This window comes from Cervus canadensis, chromosome 5 (genome assembly GCF_019320065.1).
Source record: "Cervus canadensis isolate Bull #8, Minnesota chromosome 5, ASM1932006v1, whole genome shotgun sequence".
NCBI classification, from domain to species: domain Eukaryota; kingdom Metazoa; phylum Chordata; class Mammalia; order Artiodactyla; family Cervidae; genus Cervus; species Cervus canadensis.
Genome location: NC_057390.1, coordinates 36,672,946 through 36,687,578, shown reverse-complemented (window position 1 = coordinate 36,687,578; position 14,633 = coordinate 36,672,946). Strand labels below are relative to the sequence as shown.

Here is a 14,633-nt window from a genome sequence, read left to right as displayed (position 1 = left end):
GAGGATTATTGCACAATTGGATTAGGAATTAGAAAAATTTATGAAAAGTCAAATTCTAAACTTTCTCCTTTAGAGTAATTCATTAGAAAATTTGTTAGCCTTGCTTTTCTTCAATCATAAAGCAGTCAACCTGAATCATACAGTAGTTCTTTATTCATTATGGTGTAATTTTTATCTAGATGTTAGTACCTTTGGAGGTTTTATCACAGATGTTAAATGAATGCCAGTTTTTAAAATAATAGATTTTTTTTATTTGTCTGTTTCTTAGTTTCAGACTTAGAGCAAAAGCAAATGTTTTTCCAAAAGTATTTTGAGGAAATCTTATTTTCTTATTCTTGAATAGACAAGGAGTTGGGTTTTAATTTGGTTTGAACTCAATAGTGTCCTTGTTAAGCCAGTGAGGTGGTGCTTTGTTATACATGATAATTTTGGGGACTGAGAGAAGAGTTAATTTCTGCAAGTTCACTCCACATTATCTGAAACATTCAGGTTATTAGGTATCAGAATTAACCTCAAGTTATAAGTTGGGAAACTTAGAAGTGAAATCATCTGCAGTCAGTAACTGAAGACTCAAATAACTGACTGTAAGCTAGTAGTAGTTCCCCCTCTACACTTTACTTTTAATTAACAATTAGGATTAATTAGGATTAATTCCTTAAAAGGTATGTTTACTTAAATTCAGTGGTGAGTGATTTGGTTTCCGAAATTTTGAATTCTTTTGTATTTTAAGGTAACCAGCTGTACCTGTATATTTTTAGGTTCAAGGTAAGGATCCATCAGTGGAAGTCACACAGGACCTTATTGATGAATCAGAAGAAGAACGATTTGAAGAAATGCCTGAAACCAGTCATCTGATTGACCTACCCACATGTGAACTCAATAAACTTGAAGAGATTGCTGACTTGGTTACCTCAGTTCTCTCCTCACCTATCCGTAGGGAAAAGCTGGCTCTGGCCTTGGAAAATGAAGGCTATATTAAAAAACTACTGCAGCTATTCCAAGCTTGTGAGAACCTGGAAAACACTGAAGGCTTACACCATTTGTATGAAATTATTAGAGGAATCTTATTCCTAAATAAGGCAACTCTGTTTGAGGTTATGTTTTCTGATGAGTGTATCATGGATGTCGTGGGATGTCTTGAATATGACCCTGCTTTGGCTCAGCCAAAAAGGCACCGAGAATTCTTGACCAAAACTGCAAAGTTTAAGGAAGTTATACCAATAACAGACTCTGAACTAAGGCAGAAAATACATCAGACTTACAGGGTACAGTACATTCAGGACATCATTTTGCCTACACCATCAGTTTTTGAAGAGAATTTTCTTTCTACTCTTACGTCTTTTATTTTCTTCAACAAAGTTGAAATAGTCAGCATGTTGCAGGTAAGTAAACTAAGGTGTTCTTAACAATTCTGTTTTCAAATATGTAGTCACCCTAATAGTTAAGCTGGTGTTTGTTCCTTCTTTTTTAAATATTTATTTTGTTTACTTTAAATGTACTATCAAACATAGAAAACAGGGCTTTATCTCATAGTTTTCTGAAGAATCATTTCTTAATGTGATCTTTTATATTTCTGAATCTCCTGTCAAGCAGCTGGGTTGTTGTTTTTTTAACTTTTCATTTTTTGCATTTAAAACATTGTCATACAGTATATGTGACATAAAATTCAGAATTTTAATAATTTTTAAGTGTACAGTTCATAGCAATGAGTACATTGACAGTGCTATGCAGCCATCACCACTGTCCATTTCCTGAACTTTTTCATCTTAGACAGAAGCAGCTTATTTTTAAAATACCTTTTATGCCATTTTGTGAGACCTAATTAGTATTGTGGGTATGTGTGAGTGTGTGTGCTTAAAGCTTCCCAAATAATTCAGATATGCGGCCAGGACTGAAACTGACTGATTTTATTCTGTTTCCTTGAATTGTATAACAAGTTTGTACCTCTAATGGTGAACAAGCCCTGGGTTTGGCATTTTGGTTTTGTGCGTGTGCCCATTTTTACATCATTGCAGAGAAAAAAGTTTGATTTCAGACTTTATAGGAGCAGCTCCTCTTTTCCCCTTAGTTTTGTTACCTAAAGTAGTAGACATGCACAGTTTGACTTAGATAATTATGATTTATTAAAAGCTCTTAAAGTGAAATGGTAAAGAAAAACTGAAATGATCTAAGGAAACTAGTTTAATTATTAATGCTTAAAGAAGCAGGAATTTAGGTGGAGATTTCCCAGCTGTATTTATGATAGGCTTTAAGCTGTCAATCAGTAGCTCCCTTAATATATATATCAGAGCAGAGTGCTTTTGTAGAATATTATCAAGAATAACAGGGGCTTCCCTGGTGGTCCAGTGGGTAAAACTCTGTACTCCCAACGTAGGGGACCCGAATTCAATCCCTGGTCGGGGAGCTAGATCCCACAAGACACAATTAAGAGTGCTCATGCCACAGCTAAGACCCAGCGCGGCCAAATAAAGAATTTTTTTTTAAAGAGTAATAGAGATTAGGGGGAAAAGATGCTAGGAATCAGAAAGCATTCTCCTAGCAGACTGTAGTACTTGAAATTGCTTCTCTAATCCTTTTGGAGCTTTAGCTGTCAGCACACAAATAATGAATCCTATAAGAAGAATTTAAATGGGAAATTGCATTTATCAAAGAACTGGAACTATTTTCCAATGAAAACATTCTAAAAATAGTTAAAAATCTTTAGACAGGAAAGAAGGGTTTAATCTGGGAGCAATGCAGGAAGAGAAAAATTTATAAAAGGTGGTAAGTTGAGATAAATGTGTACTTATTCACTAAAATCTAAAATATTGAGAGAGATAAATGATTTGAAGCGTATGTGATTTATACAGTTAAATTCTCTCAGAAGGTGGATGATTCAGACCTCCATACGTAAGATCCGAAGGGAATCTACAAAATAACAAAAGGAACACTTCTGAGTCAGTGAAAGGGGTTATTTGTCAATGATGTGTCTTTGAGTAGCACCAAAGGATATTTATTGGGAGAGCATATTATATTTTCCATAGTCATACCTAGTGCTTTTCATTCATTTTTTCATATATGCTCTACCTTGTTTCAGAAAGGCTTTAAGGGACTGATACCTCTTCATGGGGGATTCACAGTAAGAAAAGGGGCAGGTATATTAGCTAGTGGTAAAGAACCTGCCAGCAAGTGCAAGAGACATAAAAGACCCGGGTTCAATCCCCGAGTCTGAAGATCCCCTGGAGGAGGGCATGGCAGACCACTTTGGTATTGTTGCCTGGAGAATTCAATGGACAAAGGAGTCTGGCAGGCCCCGGTTCATGCAGTCACAAAGAGTCACACTGTGAAGTGACTTGTACGCAACATACTGGCTATATCCTTAATGTGTCATGGTTTGACTTTGACTATCAACCATGCAGTTACCACTGTTACAGGTATTTTTAGGTTATGTTCTTTTGATATTTGAATTATATTTCATAAAAGTGAATTTTAAAGATTACTAAAGCTTAAAGCATAACTTTCAGCAGATTTTGATGAAAATTTTCTCTAAAGTGAATTTCAATATTCATGTCAGTTTTTTCCTTTGTAATTTAATTGTTCATACTTATTCTAGAAAATTGGAAAATACAGATGAATAAAGAAGAAAATCACTCAAAATCCATTACCAAAAGATAATCACTGTTAGCATTTATAATCTTACTGCTACCAGAGTTCAGTGTTCTTTATTGCTGAATTTGTAACTCCCATTATTCTAATCCACTATGGACTAATAATGAAATCTTCAAACTTGTTTGAATTATGTTTAAATTAAGTATAAATAAACAGACCCTGAACAGGAGCTAGAACTCAGTTAAGGTAAATAGAGTTTTTATGCATGCCCTTTAGAACATCAAATTTTTGTTTTTCAAAGAGTTCTTTAGGGGTTTCTGATTAAATGTAAATGAGGTAGTAATATATGTCTAGCTAATATTGAAAGGTATTGTCAAGTTTTGAACCTTATAACATGAATATACTGGAATTTTAAGTTTGTAGTGAAACTGCTAGTAGGTTTTCATCTACTTTTACTGTAATTTGTAAAATCAGATAAGTGAGTATAACTTTATACTTTTGTTAATATTTCATATAATATTTCTTCTCATGTAGGAAGATGAAAAATTTTTGTCTGAAGTTTTTGCACAATTAACAGATGAGGCCACAGATGATGATAAACGACGTGAATTGGTAAGTTATTATTGAAATTCACACCCTTAAAGAGCACTTACTTTTCAGCATACATAGCTTTTAAAATTGAGCTTGTTAATTTAAGAGGAAGATGTTTATAATTAGTATGAAAGGAACAGATGACCCTTGAGCAACACACGTTTGAACTATACGAGTCCATCTAGACACAGATTTTTTTTTCAATAGTAAATACTACAGTACTACACGGTCCAGGGTTAGATGTGGAGCAATAGATATGGAGGGCCTGCTATAAAGTTACATGCAAGTGTTTGACTTGGTGGAGAGTGGGTTCCCCAACCCCTGTATTGTCAAGGGTCAACTATATTTAAACTATACTATACAATGATTATTCTCAAAATTTCTAAAACTTATTATTTTATTTATCTTAGAAGCTTTTAGAGATATTTAGTTTTTCCCCCCAGTGAGGGAATATGTGCCTTATAAATTATAAAGTCAGGCATATGGATTGTGTTAGGACAGAACTACGAATTCATATATTTTTGTGGTTGTAGAAACATTATTGAGATGCCTTTTTTTTTTTTTTAACAGATAGGGAGAATCCTGGCAGAAACCAACACAATATTGTAAAGCACTTATCCTTTAATTAAAAATAAATAAATTTTAAAAATAAAAAGGGAGAATCCTTCTTGAATAATGAATGATAAATAATTTGGTTCTTAGAGATGCTTTTATTTCAAATGTGTTGATAGTTAGGTTTTTGAGATATAAACCATGCTTAGGGGAAAGAGAATGCTGACTGCTGTTTACCAACAGTTTACCATTTTTTTAAACTTTATAGTCAGATGCTAAAGAAGTCCTGAAAGAAAATTAGAGGTTTCCTGGTGTAAAGGGATAATTTTATAAATGAGAAAACTAAATATGCTATTAATAAACAACTACACCAGAGATGAATTAGCTGATTTGAAGTCAGGATATCCTGGCTTCTCATAACCTAAAGAACATAGAAACCATGCTATAAAAAATGGTAACTGGGTTTTCAGGTCCTTGAGAAGGTTTAATTCCACACTGGTAATTCACATTACAGTTTGCCCCAAGATTTCTTTTAATGTGTGTCGGCTTCTCACTGTACTTTCTAACATTACAGGTTAATTTTTTCAAGGAATTTTGTGCGTTTTCTCAGACATTACAACCTCAAAACAGAGACGCATTTTTCAAAACTCTGGCAAAGTTGGGGATTCTTCCTGCTCTTGAAATTGTAATGGTAATTATATAGTTTCATTTCATGTTTTTGAAAAAATTGCAAATTTGTAATAGTTTTATATTGTGGATGGGAAATAATTTATTATAGTAATGCATGTTGAATGTTTTAATTTAAGTTGTAATTCACTTGGTAGTGAATCATCTTCAGATTTTTATTAACTTAAATTTATAATATTAATGTGTGATTCATATACTATGACTTCAAGTGAGTAAAAATCCCGCATGTTTTTACAAGACTATTATCTCTTCTATAACAAAGGTAAGTCTGTTTCATAGAAACTAATAAAGTTCCTTTCCTTTTTAGACCAGTGAGTAGGGGGAGGGAAGATGACCAAGGGGGCTTGTGCTGCAATATGGGGTAGAGGGAGTGATTTTCACACTTCTGTTTGTATGAACTATCCAATGGCATTTATTGTATGAGAAATTAACAGAAGATTTTTAAGTATTAACTCATTCAATAATAACCCATTATAGTTAACATAAATAACTTTTATGAACATATAATTTTTCCAAAACAAAACAATTTTGGTGAGACAAGTGGCATTGTTTCACTTTTTTGGCCAGTCTCTTTGATGTCTGGCTTAATAGAAGATAGGTAGATTCTCATAGCAGCTTTTGCATTTAATCTGTTACAATATAAAACCTTATAGCCTCTGGAAAACTCCACTAGACTTCTGAGAGACTGGAAGTGAAAAAGGCCAGTAATGCCTTAATACTTATTTTCATAAGTATTATGAAAATAGTTCTACTCTAGTGCACTTTTCAAAAAGGTGTTATAACCCCCTTTTGGAGTCGTTAGACCCCTCCCCAGGATTCCCTGGGCCACACTTTGAGAATTGCAAACTTAGGGAATGTTTTCAGAAAAACCTGGAGATTTCTAACTTATGAATTATATGTCCTTTAGGTACTACTTAATGGGGAGAAATCATTCAGGATCACTACCTTAGAAAACTAAGTTATGGAAAAGAATGAAAATACCCAGATTGTTTTCAAAAGCATCCTCTATTAAGAGAGTAAAAGAGAGACTCAGTTACTCAGGTGTAAACTGGCAAATCCAGGGCTAAATACAGATTCTAGAAAGTTTTGAAGCCTTATCTGAGAGACATCATTCACATTTTTGCATTTATTTAAATCAAAAATCCTCCTTCCCACCCCCTAAATTTTTTGCAGCATTTATAAAGCAGTGCTTTATAATCCTATGCTCATTCTTTTATTTGAATTCTATGAATGTTTATCTTTGCGGTGGTTAAAAAACACACACACACACACACCTGGTCGACACTAATCATTAAGCTGCCTGAAGTTTTTAGTATTTGTAAAAGAAAATGATGAGAGAGGTATGTATTTTGATTCTAGTACCATGTCTAAATCCAAAAATATGTTTGACATAAATCTGGGAGAAAAAGAGGGGTCAACATTCTCCAAGTAATCTGATTCTCCTTTTATCAGGGCATGGACGATTTGCAAGTCAGGTCGGCTGCAACAGATATATTTTCTTATCTAGTAGAGTTTAGTCCATCCATGGTCCGAGAATTTGTAATGCAAGAAGCCCAGCAGAGTGATGACGTAAGTGGTACTGTTTTGGTTCTGCGTGAATTACCTATAGACTAATGTCTGCAGACTGTTGAGAGAAAAGGAATATAACCATAATTTTAATCTTTTATAAAGAATAATTGGATTTCTAATTAGTTGTGACTTTGGCAAGCCCAGAATATATAGCAGTTGCTGTGTTTATTGTTAAAAAAAAAAAAACATTCAAACTAGTATTGAGATAGATTTAATGAATCTAGTAGGTCAAGCACTTTTCTAGTATAACTTAGAAGTTGCTTTTGCTTGTTCAGATGTGTCTGTTATTTTGTCTGTGGGGATAAACGTTATTTTGTCTGTGGGGATAAACGTTTAATAATGAAACCTATGTTGTGCTTTCCACTACAAAAATACTAAACTTTCCCCTTAAACTATTTTAAAGACAAAATGAACATATATTCATAACGAAGTACCCTTATATTAAATATATGTTAGTGTTAAGTAGAAAATAACTAAAATATCATTATGTTCCTTCTTAAAGGTCTAGATTCCCAATGCTAATTTGATTCATTTATGTTTTTGTTACTGTTGAATTAAAACTAGTTTTTTATGTTTTATTTTTAACTTCTTAATGTCTGTTTAGATTTTTGCATTCATTTTTGTTAGATATTTCCAATTTTTTTAAAGGCAGTTTTTAGAATCAGGACTAATGCTATTGTTCAGCTGGTAGGAAAGAAATAGAATAAATATTTTGTATTAAGTATATTTTAAAGTTTAAATGGTGCTAAATCTGACTAAAGAAATAGTTGGTTAATTGGTTTACCATGTCACTGTTGATATCATCTTAGTGTTATTTTTACAAAAGATAACTTTGAAACAAACACGTCTGTTACTTCATCCTCAGTGATGCATGGGATTATGAGCACTCATCATAAAATCTCTCAAACCTAGTAACTTAGAATTCTTAACTTTTAAATCTTTTATTTATGTTTTCATTAGAAATATTTCCTTGTTTACATTTAACTGATGGAGAAGCAGTTACTCATTTTTAACATTGAAAAGTCCCTTTTTAATTTCTCTTTTTCTTGTAGTCACAGTCTTCAAAGTCTTTCATTTCCCTGAATTTTCTGAAGTCTTACAATTTCCATTTAAAATTTCTGTTTACATCAAAATAAGTTAGCCCACAAATGAAGATAAATTATTTTTTCTTTAATTTCCAGAATTAAAGAGTCTAAATGCTGAATTCTATATTAAATTGGTGGTAACATTGAAGAAATAACTTACCTCTGTATTCAGTGTGCTCTCAAAATAAACACACAACATTCAAACTTTTCTTTCTAGTACTATAGAGCAGATTTGGTTTTAGCAACATGGATTACAGGATTAAAATGTGTTAAGACACAAGGAAATGTTAACATTTTTCCTATAGTCATTATTTCTATATACAGATTTCTGCACAGATTCTAATATTTTCTTGATCTTATCAGAAAGTGTCAGTGCAAATCTGTCATGTAACTTTGTCATGGTTGCCACTTGACTAACAGTGACTATAAAAAGCTGTAGATGATAAAATATATCTCAGCATCTTAAAAAGTTTTTAAGAAACCTTGGAAGCAATGGAATAAAGTATGTTCTTTGTTTCCCAATCAGAAAATAGGGAGGCCAGCCAATTATCTGGATAATACCTAATTCCATATGTAGATACCTAGAACTTTCCTTCTGTTGCTAATTATTTTCCTTTGTGGCTAATTATTTAAGAATTGAAAAATTCTTAAACCCACTTAAATGTACTTTAAAAACAAAAGTATGTGTTTTCTAAGAATACTATGACGTTGGAATGTGATAAAACCAACAGAAGTATTATTCCTCTAAAACTTGATTTAGAAATTATTATACCAAGGCTTTGAAGTATCTCGCAGAAGCTGTAATTAATATCACTCATGCTATTTAGATGAAGGATGGCAGACTTTTCTTAAAGGGCCAAAAGGTAAATAAGATTTGGTGGGTCCTTTAGTCTCTGTTGCAGCTACTCAACTCTTCCTCTTTAGTATGAACCATCTATAGATGGTTTGAAAATGAATAGGTGTGGCTGTGTTCCAGTAAATGTTCTATTGTAAAACTATTTACAAAGTGAACATCCAGCCAGGTAGTTTGGTTGTTGAATCACCCCTGGCTTAGTCTCCAGAATATTGCAAGTAAATAGTGGTGACATTTGGAAGTTGGTTCTGAATTGAAGGTTCTAATTGCAAAGCTTCTCTGATAATACAAAGAGATGTAAAACTCAGAGACCATGGTAGTAAAGCAACATTAATGGGATAGGAGTTACTAGGCCTCTCCTAAGACTACAAATTTAAGAGAGTATTCTCAAGAATAGATTTTGGTGACCTATCGCTGGAAAAATGTCACTGTGGTTACTCTATAATGGCTTATTTTTCAGATCAAGTCATAGTGTGACATCTGAAGAAGTAATTTTCCTGTCATTTGTCTTAAATCTCCATTATTTCGCTATAAGTTGCTTGATCATGAGTTTTCTAGTGTGATGAATGCCGTTGTTGGAGAAGCAGATTAAGGAAAATTAGATTTGTTTTCATGCCAGGAAAGAACTTTACCATGCAGTTAGAAATGCTGGCTTGAATTTTGAGAGTGGTCTGACTTTAATGACTGCTGAATTTTAGTTCCATTGGAGAAAAGAGCATGGAAGAGTTAAAATAAGGCTGCTTACCTAGCTAGTTATTAGCTGTACTGCTGTTACAGGCTTGGTCCTTTAATTTAGCTGTTCCTCCTGTTTATCAAGTTTGCTAAGAAAATGAAGCCTGTTTTACAGACAGTGAAAGTGAAAGTCACTCAGTCGTGTCCAACTCTTTGAAACCCCATGGACTGTATAGTCCATGGAATTCTCTAGGCCAGAATACTGGAGTGGGTAGCCTCTCCCTTCTCCAGGGGATCTTCCCAACCCAGGGATGGAACCCAGATCTCCCGCATCGCAGGCGGACTCTTCATCAGCTGAGCCACAAGGGAAGCCTGTTTTACAGACAACTAACTTAGAGTGCTGGTAATTCTTTTAGCTCATTGATGAATGTTAAATCATTCATTGTATTAGGAATTATTTGTTCATTGTCTCAGCACATTGTTACTTTGAAGTGGGTTTAGTCATGCATTTTGGTAGACTAATGTTAATTGTTGGCTGAGGTGAGTGTCCCTCTGGGATAAGACCATTTTGCTATTCCATGCTACTCTCCACAACATCATCTCTAGCCACAAGGTTAATGCCAGTTTTTTTAGAAGTGATTTTTACTTAGTTTGCAGAATCCAGTAATTAATACTAATAATAATACCTAACATATATCATAGGGCTCATCTCATTTGTTACCCATCTCTTAGTGTCTTTCATTGTCTGGTGTCTTCTATATTACCAGTTGTAGTTTCATATATTTTGTCAGTGTTTTTTTAGTTACCAAGATTGAGAATATGTTAGCGAATAAAAATTGCTGGTAAATATTTTGTTTTCCGTTGCCTGTAAGGATGATATTGTAAGCTATTGTGTGCTCTGATTTTTGTTTGGTTTTGAGTGGGTTTCTTTTTACTCTAGTATGTTTATAGAACTTTGAAGACGTGAGGATTAAAAAGTTTAAATAACTTCATCCATTCTTTTTTTTTCTTCCTGTATGATTCTGATTTTGTTCTTTCAGCTGGTGTGTTTGTCTTATATCCAAACCAGGTCTCATATAAACCTGTTTTCTTTCAGGATATCCTTCTTATTAATGTCGTAATTGAACAAATGATCTGTGACACTGATCCTGAGCTAGGAGGTGCTGTTCAGTTAATGGGACTTCTTCGTACTCTAATTGATCCAGAGAACATGTTGGCTACAACCAATGTAAGAAATTACTCTGCAACAGAAACACTTTGGTCTAGTCAGTTTTAGATGATTTTGTATATACTAAGTTGTATATAAATATATAAATTATATATAAATTATATGTAAATATTTAAATTTTGAAAATTTGTACAATTTTGAAAAGCATTCAAGCATTTGTACACTCAGTATTCAAGTAGCAGTAATATTCCTCTAGCAGTTATTTTTGCATCAAAATACAAGATTCTAATCTGCTGAAATCTTGGTAAAATGCTAGCCCTTCCATTTTTGTTTCTTGGCCTCTGTATGTTAGCATCTTAAAAATTAAAACAGCAATGTGAATATAATTAACACTACTGAACTATATATAAAATGGTTAAGATGGTAAATTCTATGTTTTTTATCACAGTAAAAAAGAAACAGTATGTATCAGATTATCTTAATTGCATGGTGAAAGGAGTCATTACACAAAAAGGACTTAAGGAAATATCACAAAATATTATTAGTGGTTATCTCAAAATGCTTGAATATTTCTCCTTTATAGAATTCCCTCATTTTTAGAGAAAAAGTGTGTTTTCAAATCATTACAAGTTTATAGAGCCAATTATATAAAAAATAATGGTCAAAAAACCAAAAGGCACTATTTTCCAAATTTCCAAGTAACAGATTCTTAAAACTTTTTAAGAAATATCTAAAATCTATACCATTTCTAGTAGCCTGATAAATAAACTTGGTGTTTGTTCAGATTTGGATACATTGTGAAATCTGGGCTTTCAAATTTTAAGCGGTTAAGTTGTTCTTACATTGATAGATTTTCCATTGCATTTCAAATCATACTCGTGAAAAAAATTATTTTGAATAATTTTCCCTGGAGAAACCTTTTATAATGCTTTTTTTCATTTAATATGTAATATGAAATAGGTTTGTCAGTTCTTCAGAAATAAGATTAAGGTGAATATGATAACTTTGTTGAGTCTTTCACAGTATCCTAAAGTATCTCTTGTTTGTGTATGACTTGGACTGCTAATTCTTGAAGATGTTCTATTAATTATAAAGATAATAAAGTTTTTATTTTAATTCTGTATATTTCAGAAAACTGAAAAAAGTGAATTTCTAAATTTCTTCTACAACCATTGTATGCATGTCCTCACAGCACCACTTTTGACCAATACTTCAGAAGACAGACGTGAAAAGGGTAGGGCCTGTTACTTACCTGCTTATGATTTCTGTTTTAAAAGATCAAGATAAGTATTAAAGCTAACAGGCTCTTTACTTGATGCTTTTTATGACAGGGAAATTATTACCTAAAATTTTAACCTGAAAGGTAAAATCATGGTTTCCCATGTTTTAGAGTGTCTGTGGTAGAGAAGCGTGTACAAAATGTGGGAGAAAGTATTACACCTTGAGGAAGAGAAATGTAAACACTTAGCAAAAGAAGATTGTTCCCAGAGTTCTTAAGAGTTAATATAAAAAAAAAATTTTTTTTTTTTAAAAAGAGTTAATATCAGAGTGAGTAAGTGTACAGAGTATATTGCCTACATTAGAAAATCCAAGGAAACCATCATTTTAGAGTTGGCAATACAGTAAAAATGCTTTAATTTCTGAACATAAGCATCAGAAGTTTAAAAAGTTGGTTAAAGCAGAGAATAATAATTTTTTAAAAATAATCTAAACGTTTACTTTACATGCTGACTCTTACTGATAGTTCGAATAGTGTCAAGTCCTTTTTTGTTTTTTTCTTTTTGTGTGTGTGTGTGTGCATGTGCATGTGTGTGTTAGTCGCTCAGTCGTGTCTGACTCTTTGTGACCGAATGGACTGTAGCCCACCAGGTTTCTCTGTCCATGGAATTCTCCAGGCAAGAATACTGGAGTGGATTGCCATTCCTTTCTCCAGAGGAACTTCCCAACCCAGGGATCGAACTCTGGGCTCCTGTATTGCAGACTGTTTAAGCTCCTGGGAAGTCTGTTTTTTGTATATGGGTTTTCTTTAATTGTGGTGGCTCAGACAGTAAAGAATCTGCCTGCAATGCAGGAGAACTGGGTTCAGTCCCTAGGTTGGGAAGATCCTCTGGAGAAAGGAGTGGCTACCTATTCCAGTATTCTTGCTTGGAGAATTCTGTGGACAGAGGAGCCTGGCAGGCTACAGTTCATGGGGTTGCAAAGAGTTGGACACAATTGAGCACCTAACATTGTCACTTTCGCTTTCTTTTCTTTAATTGTATTTCCATATTGCATTCTTACATAAACAGCACCATAATTTATCAGCTACAATTTCTGGTTTCAGTTTATTAAAGTAGAGTGAAAACTGAAACATTTTTTAAGCAATCTGAGTATAGAATTCTGCTGTGGTTTTAAGTACTTTCCCTTTAAGTGTTTAAGTATTCATAATTTTGTGCATTTAAGTTGAGTTCTGCTGTATTTAACTTAGCCATAGATTATTACAGTTCTGTGACATTTTATCAATCTACAATATTTATGTGATCATGTGCCAAATATAACTAGCTAAAGGACTGACTCTTTGAGAAGTATACAGCTCAACTGGCAAAATGAGAAATGTTGGGGGACATAAGCTCAGAAAATGATGGTTTATCTGTTAAATCAGTTAAGAGGAAGTCAGTTAAAATCTTTGTTAAACTAATAAAAATTGTACACCCTAGATAATACTATCAGCTCCATTTCTGAATTTATATCTTAGGGAGCATTTATGCATATACATGACAGATATAAGAATGTTGTTGCATTGTTCACTGTAGGAAGTGACATGTATATTTGTACAGTGGAATACTAATTAGCAGTCAAAATAATTGAATTTTGCTCTGTCAACTGATTAGTTCTCAAAAATATAAAATTGAATGGGTAAAAACAGCATGTCACAATGTTTTCTTTCAGAAAGTTTCCGTTTATATAAATTAAATGCATTTTTAGCTTTCATTTTATTTTTTTCCCCCATTTATTTTTATTAGTTGGAGGCTAATTACTTTACAATATTGTAGTGGTTTTTGCCATACACTGACATGAATCAGCCATGGATTTACATAGCTTTCATTTTAAAGTAAAACGTTTCCAGCATACAGAAATATTTAGATAATAGCATCACAGATATATATTTCCCATTGGCTTTGTCAATACTGACTTGTGCTTTTTCAGTTTTTAAAAAATAAATTATACATAGTTTCTTATGCATTCTCATTTTACCCCATCCCCATCCCTCAAAAAATGCTGAATTTGGAGTTTATTACCCCTGTTTTTTATATTACTGTGACATGTATAATGTGTGATTTTTCACAGTAACTTGTTTCTAGCTTTCTGCTGTTACAAACAATGCTCTGGTATACATTATTATGTTTCCTTACATAAATATGCTCTAAGATGTGAGCCTAGGAATCGAAACTTTTAATACTCCTAATTTTTTTAATTCAAAGTGTACGTGACTAATTGTTAAAATCTGTGTTATCTTAATAGAATATTTGATACCATCTTTTGATAATTGTTCATCTGCACCCAAGTCTCTAAAAAAATTGCAGATAGAGGTATAATATTTGACTGAAGCTACTAATTCTTAATGGCTATTATGCCGGTAAAATGAGGTTATGATCAAAGATGTGCTTTGTATGTTGTAAAGTGCTAAGGAAGTGTGAGGTATTATTACTGAAGTCACTGATTTTAATTTTTTTTTTAGATAATATAGTTGGATCTAACAAAAGCAGCACGATTTGTCCTGGTAAGTATAAATTCTTATTTTATGAACTAATGCAAATTATATGTTTTTCCTATTCAGAATATAATGTACTTAGACAAAACTAGGAAAGGTTTATTTTATCCAAAAATC

The 14,633-nt window shown here is 32.9% G+C and overlaps 1 protein-coding gene across 2 annotated transcripts in view; it reads left to right on the top strand.

Annotated features, from left to right (window-relative positions):
• The window catches only part of PPP4R3B (protein phosphatase 4 regulatory subunit 3B), a 48,991-nt gene that overhangs the window by 16,620 nt on the left and 17,738 nt on the right, over positions 1 to 14,633 (top strand). For both annotated transcript variants that reach the window (XM_043468598.1, XM_043468599.1), the window contains exons 4-10: positions 759 to 1,382; positions 4,123 to 4,200; positions 5,306 to 5,422; positions 6,871 to 6,987; positions 10,694 to 10,825; positions 11,897 to 11,999; positions 14,484 to 14,525. In XM_043468598.1, the coding sequence (XP_043324533.1) occupies positions 759 to 1,382; positions 4,123 to 4,200; positions 5,306 to 5,422; positions 6,871 to 6,987; positions 10,694 to 10,825; positions 11,897 to 11,999; positions 14,484 to 14,525 (1,213 nt within the window). The remainder of the gene's footprint in view (positions 1 to 758; positions 1,383 to 4,122; positions 4,201 to 5,305; positions 5,423 to 6,870; positions 6,988 to 10,693; positions 10,826 to 11,896; positions 12,000 to 14,483; positions 14,526 to 14,633) is intronic.